At 39.3% G+C, this 17,124-nt stretch overlaps 1 protein-coding gene across 2 annotated transcripts in view; it reads right to left on the bottom strand.

Moving 5' to 3' along the window:
• kbtbd3 (kelch repeat and BTB (POZ) domain containing 3) overlaps positions 1-16,011 on the bottom strand; it is a 28,954-nt gene extending 12,943 nt beyond the window's left edge. The window contains exons 1-4 of one of the 2 annotated variants that reach the window (XM_043691837.1): positions 15,909-15,956; positions 14,179-14,291; positions 10,172-10,227; positions 8,455-8,685 (exon numbers count right to left, since the gene is read on the bottom strand). In XM_043691837.1, coding sequence (XP_043547772.1) covers positions 8,455-8,660 — 206 coding nt within the window. In that variant the 5' untranslated portion in view covers positions 8,661-8,685; positions 10,172-10,227; positions 14,179-14,291; positions 15,909-15,956. Of the gene's footprint in view, positions 1-8,454; positions 8,686-10,171; positions 10,228-14,178; positions 14,292-15,908 lie in introns of both variants that reach the window. The other variant, XM_043691838.1, reaches the window with a different exon arrangement.
• Positions 16,012-17,124: the final 1,113 nt, after the last annotated feature.

Below are 17,124 nucleotides of genomic sequence, written 5' to 3'. Positions count from 1 at the left end.
TACAGTATTCTTAGCCTTTGATCTGTTCTTACAGCCACCGTTTTTACATGGCTAGTCTTATTCAGTTTCTGCGCAATAGTAATGCCATGGATGCTGGTAACTGGGGGAATTCAGTAATGATGCCATTGAATGTCAAGAGACAATGGTTATTTTCTCTCTCATTAGAGATTACCATTGCCTGGCTGTGAAGCAAATGGTTCTTGCTACTTGTCAGTCAAAACCTGAATTATTTGGGAATGGACTATTTCAGTACCTGATAAGTCATGAATCATGCTGAACATTGTGCAATCATCAGCAAACATGTCCGCTTCTGACCTTACAATCATGAACTATTATTTAATCTTCCAGTCACATCCCATTCTTTGATGATGAAAAATGTCTTATTTTTGCTTATCTCTAAAGAGTGGTTTAATACAATCTGACATAAGATACATGTGGTCAGTGAAGGTGGTTGTAAGACTGCAGTGTCGAAGAAGGTGGGCAGAAAGACTATCATAACTTAAGATATCTTTAAGTGGGTAAATAAAATGTGTATTCCATTTACTACTATAATAGTACGCAAACAAAACTGTTCTGGCTATATCAGGTAAATGTCAAAAGCTGCCGAGAGACAGGCTATTTTAGTTTGAGAATTACGTAATACAAACTAATAATCTTGTCATAAAAGATCCTTTTGCATTACTTTTGAAGATAAGGTCATTAAACTTGAAGGAAAAGTGTTAAAATATGGAAAATTATTCAAGCATGAAGTGCAGATGAGCTGAATTGGAAAATACGTTAAAATATACAAGTGTATATGGGCAATGAACAGTAACTACACATTGCTCCAAACTGCAAAAATTCAAAAAGTCAACTGCGGCTGTTATAGGAGGTTAAGGATTGCATCAGATTATAAGAAAAGCTTATAAAGTTGGAGTAGTAAATAGTATAAAATCTGAAGACTGGATAGATTCTACAATACAGCAAAGGAGGACCAACAAAATTAAGGAAGGGAAGATTAGGATACGAATGCAATCAAGTAAAATCCATAAAAATGGGCTGTAAAAGTATCAACAGGTATGTAAAAACGTGTGTCAAGGGTGAATGTGAGTCTATTAAAAGCAGTGTCCGGAAAACTTATAATGGGAGAATAGAGAAATGGCAGAGAAACTAAAATATTACTTTGTGTGATGTTACAGATGTAAAAACTTTAATAACTGTTCATGAATCAAAGATAAACTGTAATATTCAAAAGCAGCAGTAATAATTTTGACTGGAATAAACTATTAAAAACAAGGGCAAACATATACAGGAATTGAAAGGAATTAGCCATGTCTAAAAGAAAGAATAGAGGCTACATGGACAAAGCTGCTTTGACACATGTTTAATAAACTGAATGCTTTATTCTCGCAAAGGACAAATGATTGCCCCACAGAAGAATTTAAAGAGCTAACTACAGGAAAGCTTTGTTTTCACACAGACTGTTAAGCCACGTAAAAAGGAATAAAGGATCTACTTCAAATATGAAGGCAAGCTACAAACCTACAGTAACTTGGATGAAAGGACTTTAAAAGCATCATCAACATATCTTATCACAGATCTGAAGGATGAAAATCTGTATAAGACCGGAACTGCACCAGAGAACTTTTAAGAAAAACATTGCATAAGGATCAAACCCTGGACACTTCCAGAGACAGACACTGCTGAAGAAGTCCTGGCCAGATTTCACCATTAATCAGGTAATAGCTAAATTGTGAGGCTTAACTTGCCTACACTAAGGGTTTTATTTTGATTGCTATATGTAATAACGTTTAAATAATTGTTTCACTACTTATTAATAAGTAGCTGAATTAAAGGTAACTTGTAGTGATTTATCCACAACATTTATGTTTGCATTCATTGAATATGATGCCATTTAATAATAGTAAAATATGAGGCTATCCAATTTGGTTGGATGAACAAATGTGCAGTTTTCTTTAAATGGTGAGATGATGGAAAGTGTAGATGTGTAAAGAGACTTGGGTATCCTTGTCAATAAGTCCCTGAAGGCTAATGTGCAGATGCAGCAAACTATTAAGAAGGCTGATAGAATGTTAGCCTTGATCGAGAGACCATTTGGGCATGTGAGTAGTGAAGTATTGTTTTAATTGTAAAGAAAATTGGTTAGACCACACCTGTGACCAATTTTGGTCTCCTTAACTCAGGAAAGATATTATTGGCACAGAGGGAGTGAAAAAAAGGTTTGCCAAACTTGTTCCCAGGATTGCGTATCTGACCTATGAAGATAGATTAGGTAAACTGGGTCTGTAATCTCTAGGGTTTAGAAGGATGAAAGGTGATTTCACTAAAATGTACAAAATACATAAAGGGACACATATGGTAGATGCAGGCAAGACGCTTCCCCCGGTTGGAGAGTCCACAATCAGGAGGCAGAATTTGAAAATAAATATATGGCATTTAATGCTGAGATGATCAGTTTTTTTTTAATTGAGAGGGTGGTGAATGTTTGAGCATATCTACAGTCTTTGAGTATATTTAAAATAGCAATTGATAGATTTCTGATTATCAATGGTGTAAAGGTTATAAAGATAGTTTGGTAAAAACCATTGAGTGTTCGATCAGCCATTATCATAAAAAATAGCAGAGCAAGCATGATGGGCTGAATGACCAACTCTTGCTCTTATATACCTGTTGCACACAGAATTCTGAACATTTTGTCCGCAATGGAATAAAGTGGTTACAAGCCAAACCAAATGACCTCACATGCTACTAGCTTGGTTCACCTCCAGAGAAGTTAAAGGAATAAATGTACTTAAGACTAATTGATGAGGGAAGTTGAGAAGGGAATTTGATCATTGCATTCATAGGTTACAATCAAGTGTGCAAATCTAAGGCAGTGCGAATTAACATCTATAAAAAGGGAGTCAAACACACAGTTTAAGAGATTGACATGGAATCCAAGGTAAAACTCAATTCAGAATGCTAACTGACAATAAACTTGTGCTTCCCTATCAGATTTTAGATTTTATAAATGATTAAGTACTGGGAGCAGATTAAGAGTATTGTTAAAGAAAGACCCAACTGCAGACAACAGGAATATGTCATTATGCAAATATCATTACAATTAAGAAACTTGTCACTCATAATAGGTTAGACAGACAGGAACTAGACAGTGCAAACATAATATAATCACAAAAGCAGAATTACGAGCAATTTGTTTTACAAATATAAAATACTTAGAATGTGAAATTCTGTGCATCAAACCTTTGTTGCTGCAGAGGTAATTTCTTAATTAATAGAAAATCTGTGATTATTAAAGGGCTAGAGATCAAATGATAAAGTGAAAATGGACTTGAGCTAGTTTGTGGAGAAGAGTCAGCATAAAGCTGTCAGATTTAGTGCTAAACACCCTCTGATTATATCTCACTATTCTACATGTAGTTAATTACATTACAATACCACTACTGGCAAATGATTAGATGAATTTGTTTACAGTCAACTGTATCCTGCACACTTTCCTTTTGAAAGTAACATGATTTTTAACTACCCCACATTCGCATAAGGTATTCACATCATCAACTACTTAATGGATAGCAATTTTATGAAGTTCACTTTAATATTTCAAAATTAATAAACAAGATTGAAAACTTCCATCTTAAAGAATAAGGTTTCTTTCAAATCTTGCTCTATGTCCAAGTAATTGCTTTCTTAAAACCAAATTGTGAAGAGATTTGGTCCTGGATTCTAACAGCATGAAAATGGCAGAAGAGTCCAAAAATCATAAGCCCGTCTCCCAATTACAGCACCTACCACGTTCACAGAGGCATACCATATTTTGTGCATCTACATTTCACTGAGTCAGCTGCTCACAGAAGTCCAGTATGGCTGATTTTGATGACCCAGATGGGTAAAACACAATGCGTACGGATTAGGTCTGGTAGCAGCAGATCTGACTTTTGTGGGTTCATTTGGATAGCAAGGGTATCCCTTAGCAGCCGTATGGTATACCTTCAGATATGGCCCCAGATATGGGAAAAGTAAGCTGCCTTTGGGAGAAGTCATGTACATTTTGGGAGACAGCAGGTGTACGTAAGACCATAAGATATCGGAGCAGAATTAGTCTGCTTTGTCATTCCGTCATGGATCAATGTTTCTCTACCCCATTGTCCTGCCTTCTTCCCATAACCTTTGATCATTTTACTAATCAATAATCTATCTATTTTTGTCTGAGATACACTTGATGACTTGGCCTCCACAGCCTCATGTGGTAATGAGTTCCACTTTCTGGTTGAAGAAATTTCTCCTCATCCCCATTCTGAAAGGGTTGTCTCTTCACTCTGAGGGTGTGCCCTTGATTCCTCATCTCTCCTAGCAGTGGAAATATACGTTCCGTGTCCCCTCTAGCTAGGTCTCTCAATACTCTAAGTTTTAACGAGACTCTCCCCACATCCTTTTAAACTCCATTGAATACAGACCCAGAGTTCCCAACCACTCCATACATGGCTTGCCCTTCATTCCCCGTATTATTCTTGTAAAAGTCCTCTGGACCCCATCAAAGGCCAGCACATCCTTTCAAAGTTATGGACCCAAAATTGCTCACAGTATGCCAAATATGGTCTGACCAGAGCCTGATACAGTTTCAACAGTACATCTCTGCTCTGGTATTCCAGGTCCTTTGAAATGAATGTTAAAATTGCATTTGCCCTCCTAACTGCTAAATGAACCTGCATATTAACCTTAACAGAATCCTGAACGAGGACACTTAAATCTCTTTGTGCTTCAGATTTCAAAAGCTTTCCCCATTTAGAAAAAGCTTATGCCTCCATTCACTTGTATTGGGCAAAATAATGGACTTATTAGGGATAGCCAGCATGGCTTTGTGTGGAGGGGGGTGTCTTGCTTCATAAATGCAATGGAGTACTTTGAGAAAGAGACGAACATAATTGATGAGGGCAAGGCAATCAATGTTGCCTACATGGATTTTACTAAAACATTTGATAGGTCATTTATGGTAGGCTGGTCTAGAAGATCAAATCACATGGAATCCATGGTGAATTGCTAAGTTGCATACAAAATTGGCTTGGTCATAGAGACAGAGGTTACTTGTGGAGGGATGTTTTTATGGCTGGAGCTCTGTGCCAGTGTGTTCCATAACGATCAGTTCTGGGACCTCTGTTTGTAATATAAAAAGATGATTTGGATGAAAATGTCAGTGGTCAGATTCATAAGTTTGCAGACGACATGGAAATTGATGGAGCTATGGTTAGTGAGGAAGGTTGCCAAAGGATACAGATCGGTTGGCGAATGGAGAAATTGATGGAGTGTAATTCAGACAAATTTGAGGTGATGCATTTTGAGGGTCAAATGCAAGAGGAAAGTATACAGTAAATGGCAGGACCCTTAGGAGCATTGATGTACAGTGAGATCTTGGAGTGTCACTCTGAAAGTGACAACACAATGGATAAGGTGGTAATGAAGGGGTACAGGAGGCTTGCCTCCATCAGTCAGGGCACTGAGTATATAAGTTGGCAAGTCATATTATAGCTGTATGAAACTCTAGTTAGGCCAGATTTGGCCGTATTGTGTGCAGTTCTGATCGTCAAGGATGAGGACACTGCAGAGGGTGTAGAAGAGGTTTATCAGGATGTTGCCTGGATTGCAATGTGTTAGCCATAACAGAAGGTTGGACAAACCTGGATTGTTTTCACTATAGCTTAAGAGGTTGAAGAGTTTCTTGATGGAATTATATAAAATTATAAGAGGCATGGATAGGATGGATAGTTGGCATCTTTTTCCCCCAAGGTGAGGGGAAGAGTTTAAAGGAGATACGCAAGGCAGGCTATTTTTACACAGAGGGTAACACATTGCCAGAGGAGGTGGTAGAAGCAGATACAATAGCAAGGTTTAACAGGCATTCAGACAGACACATGAACAGGCAGGAAATAGAGGGATACAGACTATGCACTGCAATTAGAATTAGTGTAGAATGTAATCATGGTCAGCAGAGACATTGTGAGCCAAAGGGCTTGTTCCTGTGTTGTACTATTCTATACTTCCTACCAAAGTACATAACTTCACACTTTCCCATATTGTATTCCATCTGTCACTTCTTTGCCCACTCTCCTACTCTGTCCAAGTCCCTCTGCAGCCTTCCTGTCTCATCAATTTTATCTGTCTCTCACCTATCTTTAAGTCCTTTGGAATTGTTAAAAGTTGGCATGGACATGTGTAAATGTGCATAAAATCACTGGAAGTGTGAAGTTCATTGCAACTATCACAAGTGTTAAGAGGAACAGTGAAAAGAAACTGTCAAATCATTTAAAACTCTTCCCTTGAACTATTTGGACAAACATGTCAGGTAAAGGAAAATCAATGTCTGCTGGTTCACTCTGTGACACAAGACTGGGGATTTCCATTACTAGATTAGTGCTGCATAATTGCTGTCACAACTTTCCAAAAATCACAGATGGGTGCTGTCATTTCAAGAGTTTGATTCACACCTCCAAGTGCTTATGGACAATTCGAAATGGAGCCATTAATTTGAAAGGTTCTTTTTAATGAGCGATTATGCACTTGAATGAATTGTCTGTTGTTATAGGAATATATAGTTGAAGGAACACAGAAATAGATTTCTACAAATGGAAATGTTTTGTTTTAAAAAAATAAAATCTGCAATAGTCACAAAGAACTTTATTTAATCTCAGTATGGAACATGAGCTCTGTCCTCAGTGGATACTGAATGAATCAGAGCTGTACAGCATGGAAACAGACCCTTTTGTCAAACTCATCCATGCCGACCAGATATCCTAAATTAAGCTAGTCCCATTTGCCAGAAATTGGTCCATATCCTTCGAAACCTTTCTTATTCATATACCTATCTAGATGCCTTTTAAATGTTGTAATTTCACCAGCCTCCACCACTTCCTCTGCCGGCTAATTTCGTACATGCACCACCTTCTGCATGAAAAGATTGCCTCTAAGGTCTCTTTTAAATCTTTTCCCTTTCATCTTAAACCTATGGCCTCTAGTTTTGGACTCCCCCACCCTAGAGAAAATACCTTGGCTACTCAACCTATCTATGCCCCTAATGACTTTATAAAACCCTATAAGATCACCCCTCAGCCTCCGATGCTTCAGCCTATTCAACCTCTTCCAATAGCTCAAACCCTCCAACCCTGGCAACATCCTTGTCAATCTTTTCCGATTTTCAATTTTCACAACATCCTTCCTACAGCAGGGAGATCAGAATTGCACACATGTAAGGGCAAATCGTGATGGGGGCCGGGGGGGTGGGGGGGGAAGGCATAGATTGCCAGTAACATAGGATATGAAAGACAAAGGGAGTAGATACAAGGCACAGTTTGATATGGGAGATATGAGGAACTATATGGGAAGAAGGGTATAGGATGGCTCTGAGGCTACGAAGGGTCATTGGGTGGGTGGGGGAGGGGGTGAGGAGGCACATGTGTATGGTTTTTAGGAATGCGAGGAGTGAGAGCTACTTTGTCTGCACACTAGCACCAGCTTCACATGTTCCAGGGTCATGTAATCAAACTCCCTGAGAACCCCTCCACCCTGAAAGAAAATCCCAACTTTTGGGGCATTTTCTCCCCGATTGGACTTGCAGAGCCCCCAACTTACAGCAAACATTCAGACCTGAATTTGCCAGAGTAATGCTTCAGTCCAAGGCAAAACACTTCTTCAATTGGACGTTCTTGTAAAGAGGAAGACTGATAATAAACTTAATTTGCTGAGCATTTTAAATTGTACTTTTGATATTTGGTAGCCTTTTATGATTCATAACAAAGCTAGTGGAATGTCAGAAAATAAATCTAAGTAAATAGAATGCCTGATGTTCCTTCAGGTATGCAATTTTACAAACGCAGGTTACAAAAAAGGTAGTTTCTATATGCTAAGGGGCAAATGCTGCTTATTGAAACCATTGTCATCAAGAGGAAATATGTAACTCCAGGCATCATCCAAATCCACTGAGAATGCAAAGTGCAGCAGAAATAGCCAGAAGAAGCTCCTTTATCTACTACACTAAATTGATGTCGAGAGTGTGGTGGTAGAAAAAAAACAGCAAGTCAGGCAGCATCTGAGGAGCAGGAGAGTCGACGTTTCAGGCAAAAGCCATTCCTGATGAAGGGCTTTTGCCCAAAACATCGACTCTCCTGCTCCTCAGATGCTGCCTGACCTGCTGTGCTTTGCGGGAACCACACTCTCAACTTTAATCTCCAGCATCTACAGTTCTCGTTTTCTCCTATATTAAATCAATGACAGCGCAGCACTACTTCAATTAGCTGGTTATGGCAACTCTAAATTATCCCGCAGTTTATACATTACATCACAAACATACATTCACTTACAATATTTGCTATAATGTTATTGAACCAAAGGGATTCAGAGATGCATACTGTTTTACAGTTGACAATACAAACAATATCTAAAAGCTACCCAGTTAATTGATAGTACCTGAAGAAATCACTGCATGCAGCAAGAATGCACCTATGACATTGAAACTTTTCTTCTTTGACAAATATAGTGAAGTCAAAGAACATGTTTTGCTCCCGGAAGTTCTGAAGTGTATTCAAAACCTGCTCGCCGTGGTTCTCAGACCGTATAAAGACTAGCCTTCTTTCCGCCATTCCATTGAAAGAAATCCTAGAAACTGAATCCATGATTGAATTGGTTCACGTTTCAAATCTGCAAAGACAAAATATTCTGTACATTTTTCTCACAAACACATTTCTTACTTTCAATAGCCGAATACAATTTAAATCTTCAGTCAAATCGTGATACATTTAGTAAAAACAAGGTTATCAAAATAGAAATATTTTACTTAAATTATCCAGATTTTGTGCAAGCAAACATTTTAAAAGGAAATTATAGGAACGTTTACTTACTTTTAAAAAAATTTAGTCTGACCTATATGAGCTGCCAGAGGATGTGGTGGAGGCTGGTACAATTGCAACACTAACTCCCCCTCCCACTCCACCAAGGACATGCAGCTCCTTGGCCTCCTCCATCGCTAGACCCTGACCACACGACCCCTGGAGGAAGAGCGCCTCATCTTCTGCCTAGGAACCCTCCAAACACACGGGATGAATATAGATTTCTCCGGCTTCCTCATTTCCCCTCCCCCCACCTTATCTCAGTCCCAATCCCCGGATTCAGCACCACCCTCTTGATCTGCAATCTTCTTCCCGACTTCTCTGCCCCCACCCCCTCCATTTGGATGGGTATATGAATAGGAAGGGTTTGGAGGGATATGGGCCGGGCGCTGGCAGGTGTGACTAGATTGGGTTGGGATATCTGGTCGGCATGGAAGGGTTGGACCGAAGGGTCTGTTTCCATGCTGTACATCTCTATAACTCTATGTTACAATTATTAGGTTTACAATATTGTTATGTTTTGGGACTGTGTCTTTAAGGTAAAATTAAGGGGCTCATGTGATCTGTTCTGCAGTTTGCCTAACAGCAAGCCTGCGCACTTTGAGATCAAAGTAAGGAATCAAAGACGGCCCAGATTACTGGGACGAATATGCAAAGCATTTATGCTTAGAAACAATTGCAGTAACTTGTGCACTAACTGATCTCCAAAATCCCACAAAATTATTGAGAATGCCAGATTATAAGCAGCTATTAACTTGAAGCTTAAGTATTTTAAAAAAACTATTAGAGACTATGGAGTTTGTAAAACTTCAATTACTTACTTTACTAAATTGTTTATATTGAATATGACTGAGAAAACATACAACACTAAGTTATAGTCCAACAGGTTTATTTGGAAGCACTAGCTTTTGGAACACTGCTCCTTCATCAGGAAGCTGTGCAGGAGGACCATAAGGTACAGAATTTATAGCAAAAGATTACTGTGTCATGCAACTGAAATGATATATTGAACAAACCTAGGTTGGTCCTGCTCTTGTGTGGTTTTTAACTTTGTCCACACCAATCCAACACCAGCTCCTCCACATCGAGAAAATATACAAGGAACCTACTCTTAAACATTGTCATCACAAGCAAGTTTCCAAGATGTTTGTTTATTTTAGACAATTGCCCCTTAGTGATCATTAAAGTGCTACATGGCAACATTAAACATAGTATCACAGTCAACTATTGAAGAAATGCCAGTCACACCCCAAAATGAAGGAACAGTCAGATAATTAAGCTTTTTTTAGACAACTCACATTTCTGTGACTTGAAGAAAGGTCAGGGAAGAGTAGAGGCATAACCCTAGGAGAATCTAAAGGGATAAAACAAAATTAAAAAGTAGTCTGTAAAATATGAATAACCATTTAAATCTATGGAAATGCTTAAAAGATATGCTAGTATTACCCAGTGTTTACTTATGTAGTAAAAGGCTCAATCATCTAAATATTTTGAAGCATACTTCTTGGATAAATAGACTTAAAAATACCATTAACAGACCAACACATTCTATTGAATAGTTCTTCATTGCACTGGCAACAGGTATTCAAGGCAATTAATCAGAAAGTTGCAAATGAATGCTACTTGGATAAACAAAATATCATGTCTGTTGCTATAAACATCTGAAGACACATTACTAATGTGTGGAGCTGCAGAAAGAGGGTATTTTAATTAATATTGATGGACATTTTGTAGTTCAGGAAAACCATGTGAGTGAGTGATATAATCCCAGATGAATCCTCCAAATTTTAATATGGTCCTGCATCAAACTGGCAAATTTATACTATGATCTTAGCTGAGACCATTAAACTGTGTTATGATTTGATTATGGACCAGTAAACTTTATTTTTAAAGTAGTCAAAATGTGAGATTCTGGAGACTCAATAAGTGAATAAAGCCTCAAGATTCCACAGTTTTGAGCAAACAACAATACTATACCAGTTAGAACAGTAATCCAATCTACAATACATATACAGCTTATTTGACACCATGGCAGATTAATTAATAAAGTTACGTCACATGGGATTCAGGGTGAGCTTGCCAATTGGATACATAATTTGCAGGAGACAGCGTGCTGGGCGGGGTTGTTTTACAGACTGGAACACTGTCACCAGTGGTGTTCCACAAGGACTAGTTCTGAGACCTGTTTTGTTTGTCATTTATATAAGTGATTTGAGTGAGAATATAGACAGCACAGTTAATAAGTTTGATGAGGACACCAAAACTGGTTGCATAGTAGAGACTGGAGGTTTTCTAAGATTACAAATGGATCTTAATCAAATAGGTCAATAGGCTGAAAAATGGCAGATGGAGTCATGTTGAGGTTGTACAGGACATTGATGAGGCCTCTTCTGGAGTATTGTGTCCAGTTCTGGTCGTTCAGTTATTAAGTTGGAGAGGTTTCTGAAGAGATTTACCAGGATGCTGGGTATGGAAGGTTTGAGTTATAAAGAAAGGCTGGATAGGCTGAGACTTTTTTCACTGGAGCGTAGGAGGTTGAGAGGTGACCTTATAAAATCATGAGGGGCATAGATCGGGTTAAATGTTACATGTCTTTTCCTTAAGATTGGGGAATTTCAAGAGTCGGGGGTACGTTTTCACGAAGAGGAGAGAGATTTAAAACAGACATAAGGGGCACAGAGGGTGGTTCACATGTGGAATTAACTTCCTGAGGAAGTGGCAGATGTGGGCACAATTATAACATTCAAAACACATTTGGATAAATACATAAATAGGAAAGATTTGGAGAGATATGGGCCAGGAGCAGCTAGGGGCGGGAGGGAGTTTAGTTTGGGATTATGCTTGGCATGGTTTAGTTGTATTGAAGGGTCTGTTTCTGTGCTGTATGACTTTATGATTTTAAGTAATATGCAGTAAACAAGGGTAATGGACTGTGATTGAACCCCCTGCAGTACACATCAATTAGCAGATGGACCATGACAGATCCCACAGATTTCTCAGCAATTCTCCCATATATTAAGGACATGGTGGGTTAGCAAGTCTCACCAAACTTCACCAGGGATTAAGATTCATCACATTTGTTGATCTGGGCCTAAACTTATTTCCATGAGTCACTATTATGGACAGTCTCAATGATTGAGCCTATTCTAGTTGATAACACTCCTTTCCTGTATCTATGCTCATCTCAACTCCAAAACTGCACACTAGTACTTATTCACAAGTATAACTCAAGCTCTTCTCTGAACGCTAGTTTCACCAAGCCAAATAGGTCTGTTGGTTTTCCCTGAGCTCGTAATCTTGCTCAGTTGTATGAAACAAATCTGCTACGAGTTTTTCAAACCCCACTCTCTCAGCTATTGTGAAGTATTAAAGCTCATTGGCTCTTCTGAGCCCCTCAGATCTTTCCTCAACATACAGCCAGTGAACTTTCCACTTTCGTCATACACCTGGGTGTTTTCTGAATTCTGATTCCAATTCTTAGTTAAGTGCTTTTAAAAAATATGTTCATGGGATGTGGGCACTGCCAGAATTTATTGCCTCTCCCTAATTGCCCAGAGGTGGGGGCATTAAGAGTCAACTGTGCACAGGTAGATAAGACCAAGTAAGGATAGAACATTTTGTTCTTTAAAGAGCATTTTTGAACCAGAGGTTTTATTTTACAATAACCAGCAGTGATTGCATGGTCACCTATAGGCTGGCCTTTTATTCTAGTTTCCAAATTCATGATAGGATTCCAACATGTTAGCCTGGAGATCTGGAATACTAGTCCAGTGAGACTCTCTCTACATCACCGCCTCCCCTGCAAATTCCTAGAACTTCTTCCTGAATTTGTTCTAGCAGCTCAAGGCAATCTAACTGCTCTTGACCCCCTTCCCTGAAAGGCAGCTAAACACCAGTAATCCTGGAATGGAATCCATCCCAGTTTGTTGCTTTCTCTAACTTTGTCCCCACAGCAGCTGTTCAGCGACCCCAGAAACATCCTGAGCGACCTACTGAAACACTTGCAATACTCCATCGTGTATCTTATCGTGGTACAGAAGTAAATGGTGCCACCTAACAATCCTGGATTGAGTGTATCATAAAATGATACATTTCACAAAGAAAGCGGTCTTCCTTGGTTACAATTGGACACATGGGAAATGTTTTATTCACTCGTAGGACATAGGTGTTGCTAGCTGAACCAGTATTTATTGCCCATCTCTAGCTGTCCTTGAGGAGGAGGTGATGAGTGGCCTTCTTAAACCGCTGCAATCCATGTGCTATAGGTGAACCCAAAGTGCCATCAGGAAGGGAATTTTAGGATTGTGACCCAGTGATAGTGAAGAAATGGTGATATATTTTGAGGTCTGAATGGTGAGTGGCTGGGAGGGGAACTTGCAGGTGGTGTTCCCATGTATCTACTAGCCTTGTCCTTCTAGTTGGAAGTGATCATGGGTTTGGAAGATGCTGTCTGATCTTTGGCAAATTTCTGCAGGGCATCTTGTACATAGTATACAGTGATGTGACCAAGTGTCAGTGATGGACAAAGTGGGTGCTTGTGGATGTGGTATCAATCAAATAAGCTGCTTTTCTTGGATAGCATCAAGGTTTTTGGCTGTTGTTGGAGCTGCACTCATCCAAGCGAGTGAGGAAAATTCCATCGCATTCCTGACTTGTGCTTTGTAGATGGTGGATTGGTTTTAGGGAGTCAGGAGATGAGTTACACATTGCAGTATTCCTAGCCTCTGACATGCTGTTGTAGCCACTGTGTTTATATGGTGAGTCAAGTTGAGTTTCTGGTCAATGGTAACGTCAAGGAGTTTATGATGGAGAATTCAGTGATGGTAACACTATTGAATATCAAGATGTGGTGATTAGGTCATCTCTTATTGGTGATGTTCAATGCCTCGTATTTGTGTAGTGCAAATGTTAATTGCCACTTGTTAGCCCCAGCCTGGATACTGTCCAGATCCTGTTGCATTTGGAAAGGGACTGCTTCAGTACCTGCAGAGTTAGAAATAGTGCTACATATTTGTGCAAACATCAGTGAACATCCTTATCACTACTCTTACGATGGAAGGAAGATCATAGATGAAGCAGCTGAAGATACTTGGGCCTAGTACACTAGCCTGAGTTAATTCTTGCAGAGACATCCTACAGCTGAGGTGACTGACCTCCAACAACCATAATCATCTTCCTATGGGCCAGGCATGCTCCATCAGTAGAGAGTTTTCCCGCTGACATCCATTGATTCCAGTTTTGCTCAAACTCCTTGATGTCACACTTGGTTAAATGCAGTCTTAATGTTAAGGGCTGTCATTCTTACCTCAACTGTGGAATTCAGCTCTTTTGTCCAATGTTTCTCAGCTATGCTATAATGAGATCATGAGCTGAGCGGCTATTGTGGAACCCAAAATGGATTTCATCATTGAGTAATATCTGGGGAAATACATTTTTTAACTCATTTTACTGCACATGTTGACACTAATAACCGAAATCAACATAAAATCATGACAATGCTCAGAAATATGGAACTATACAAATTAACAGGTGACACAGCACATTTTTGGAAAAGCTAACAACTAGTTAGATTGGTCAACTTAGTTCTTAAAGCAAGTGCAAGGTCAGCAACAGAGCCACATTTGAAATCTTGAATGAGCATGTGACAAAACGATGGCTTTAAGTGTGCTTTGTCCTTTTTTTCTGAAGAGAGGTTGAGATAGAGGTGATGAGCATGCTGCTTCAAGCCAATAAAGTGAACAGTTTGTGAGACTTGGGTTGCTTTTTAAAGTTGGAATCGCAGGAGCAGCCTGAATGGGCTAACTCCGACAGAACCATAATTTTATTTTTAGTTTTATGAAGCACTGGCTGGGGTCTTAAAGCTGGATGTGGAAGCTCTTCTTCCTCTTTCTGTTACAGCTAAAAGCTGGGGTTCTCTTCCTGCTGCTAGAATTGCATGTGAGACAGTTTATTTTTACTGACTTTGCTTTTGCCAAGGGTGTGTTCATGGGATGTCACTATATTTAATTATTAAATAACATCTGTTCCAATAATCTATTATTGTTAAGTTTTTCAACCCTTTACTTTGCTTGTATTTTAACCACAATACGTAAATAAAGTGTGTTTTGCTTCAAGCCTGTATTTTGGCCAACTGAATTGCATCTAGCACACATTGCCTGCCATTTGCCTTTAAAATAAGCCTACACCCCAAGCTTTTCTATCTCCTTGACATGTTTTCAGGGGGTTTGGACTGGTCCATGACAGAGAGCAACCAGTCATATTTCGATAGGTGAATGGCAAATTTGTCAACCTTATCCAAACGCTGTACATCTTCCTCTAATTTATTTTTTTCAGAGTACAACTTTGAAGCACATTTTATTTTAATAGTTAACGTACTGTCACTGGGATTACACAAACAGAACTGAATCTTCTACCCAATTATAAATTCTCTGAAAAATGATTAATCTCAAGCTATGATAACATACTAAATAAGAGCAATTCATGTGGTTTAAATGAAACTTATGTAATTCTTTGGATAGTTGGTCTTGGAATGAATGAAACTTCCAATGCTAACTTAATTGACATAATAGATTTTAAACCATTATAACTTCACTGTCGAGAACAGCCAAAAGCTACTCAATCAAGATACTGATACAGCTGGAAAGCTCCACCCAATCTCGCTGCATTGATGCTGACACTGGTTCATGCAGCTTAATCTGCGTTTACCAACCGATACAAGACATAATGCAGCCCCCACTTTCAGCGGAGCGCAAAATTTACGCTTCGCTTTTATATTTTCGATGAGACACCAAGATGCACGGTGTGCTCCATTCTGATTCCTGAGCTCAACCTAATTCCCCCAATATCTGTATCAGATAGTTTCTCAGGTGATTTTATTCGCAGCATCCATCGGGGTCCCAAACCCAGCCCAACACACTGATCCCACCTTCATTTCCCGCTCATGATACTTTCTCTGAAGAAATGTCAGTTGCACTGTAAAGATAAATCGCGCAACCCAAATCGACCCAAGTATTGCTCATTCTGACAGAAACTCACCGCAGACAATCACCTCACAATACCATGGTGACGAGACAGGAAAGAAGCCCGTATTCTGACGGATGTGACGTTTACGGTCTAGCACCATCTTGAAGACAAATAGAAAGTCCTGGCAAAAGGGCGCTGCCTGTACTGTAATTGAAACAGTTGGCAGCATTGCGCTCCTGGCTTTTATTGAGCTCCGAGTGTTGAAACTTCTGCAACTACATCTTTTTTTTTGCACATACTGCCAATCTCTCATTCCGGGTTGAAATGCAAATGAGATGTTAAAGATAATAATAAACGCTGCTTATTGCATACTTATGAGGTTGAGTGTGACCAAGTGAGCTCCGACATTTACTAACGTGTTCTGAATCTTTCTGACAATGATGTGGCGTTCATTCTTTTATTTATTAATGGGGTGTGAGCATCACTGGTTCGGCTAGAATTAAAAAAGTAAAGACCCCATATTCCTATCAGCTGACACAACTGCTCTCTAATAGAGCCAACTATTGGTTTAACCTGATGGCTCACTACAATTCAGGCAAAGGGAGAGCTTGAGAAAGAATTGTTTATGCATGTTAAAGTTGGCACACATTGCTGCTTCTGTGCACTAGAGGTGGTGAGAGTGAACTTTGAAGGTGTCGCGGATGGTGTTGGGTTCCTTAAGTGTTTTTGGAGCTACACTTATCAAGGCAAGAAACAGAGTATCCCATCACACTCCTCATTTGTGACTTGTTAAGTGGTGAGCAGGCATTGGGGAAACAGGCTGTGACGTGAGTTACTAGCCATAGAAATCCTTGCTTCTGACTTGCTCTTTAGCCACAGTATTATTTATTTGGCTCGTCAGCTCAGTTCCTGGTCAATGGTGTAGCTGCATATTAGGCTGCAAAAGTACAGGTTGCTAACTTGGTCAAATAAGATGGGATGCTGAGTATGCTGGCCAAGTAAAACTCTGAAGTCACAAAACCTAGATACCAGACACAGTGCAAACACAGCACCCAGGTGCTAATGACATTAGCATAATGTAAAAAATATCCTGGACAGACATATTCGCCAACAATTTATTCACCAAACAAAGGAAAGAAAAAAAACAAAGAAACAAACAGTATCAAGCTATCCAAATGATTGTGAATGCTTCAAACTATTAAATGAGCCTCCCTGATTGGCCACAACTATAGACACTTCCAGAAAACCTTCCAAAAAGCTATACATACAGGATTCACCTACAGACCAA

Source organism: Chiloscyllium plagiosum, chromosome 6 (genome assembly GCF_004010195.1).
Source record: "Chiloscyllium plagiosum isolate BGI_BamShark_2017 chromosome 6, ASM401019v2, whole genome shotgun sequence".
Classification (NCBI taxonomy): Eukaryota; Metazoa; Chordata; class Chondrichthyes; order Orectolobiformes; family Hemiscylliidae; genus Chiloscyllium; species Chiloscyllium plagiosum.
The sequence above is the reverse complement of the archived record's forward strand: the minus strand, read 5'-3'. Positions and strand labels throughout refer to the sequence as shown.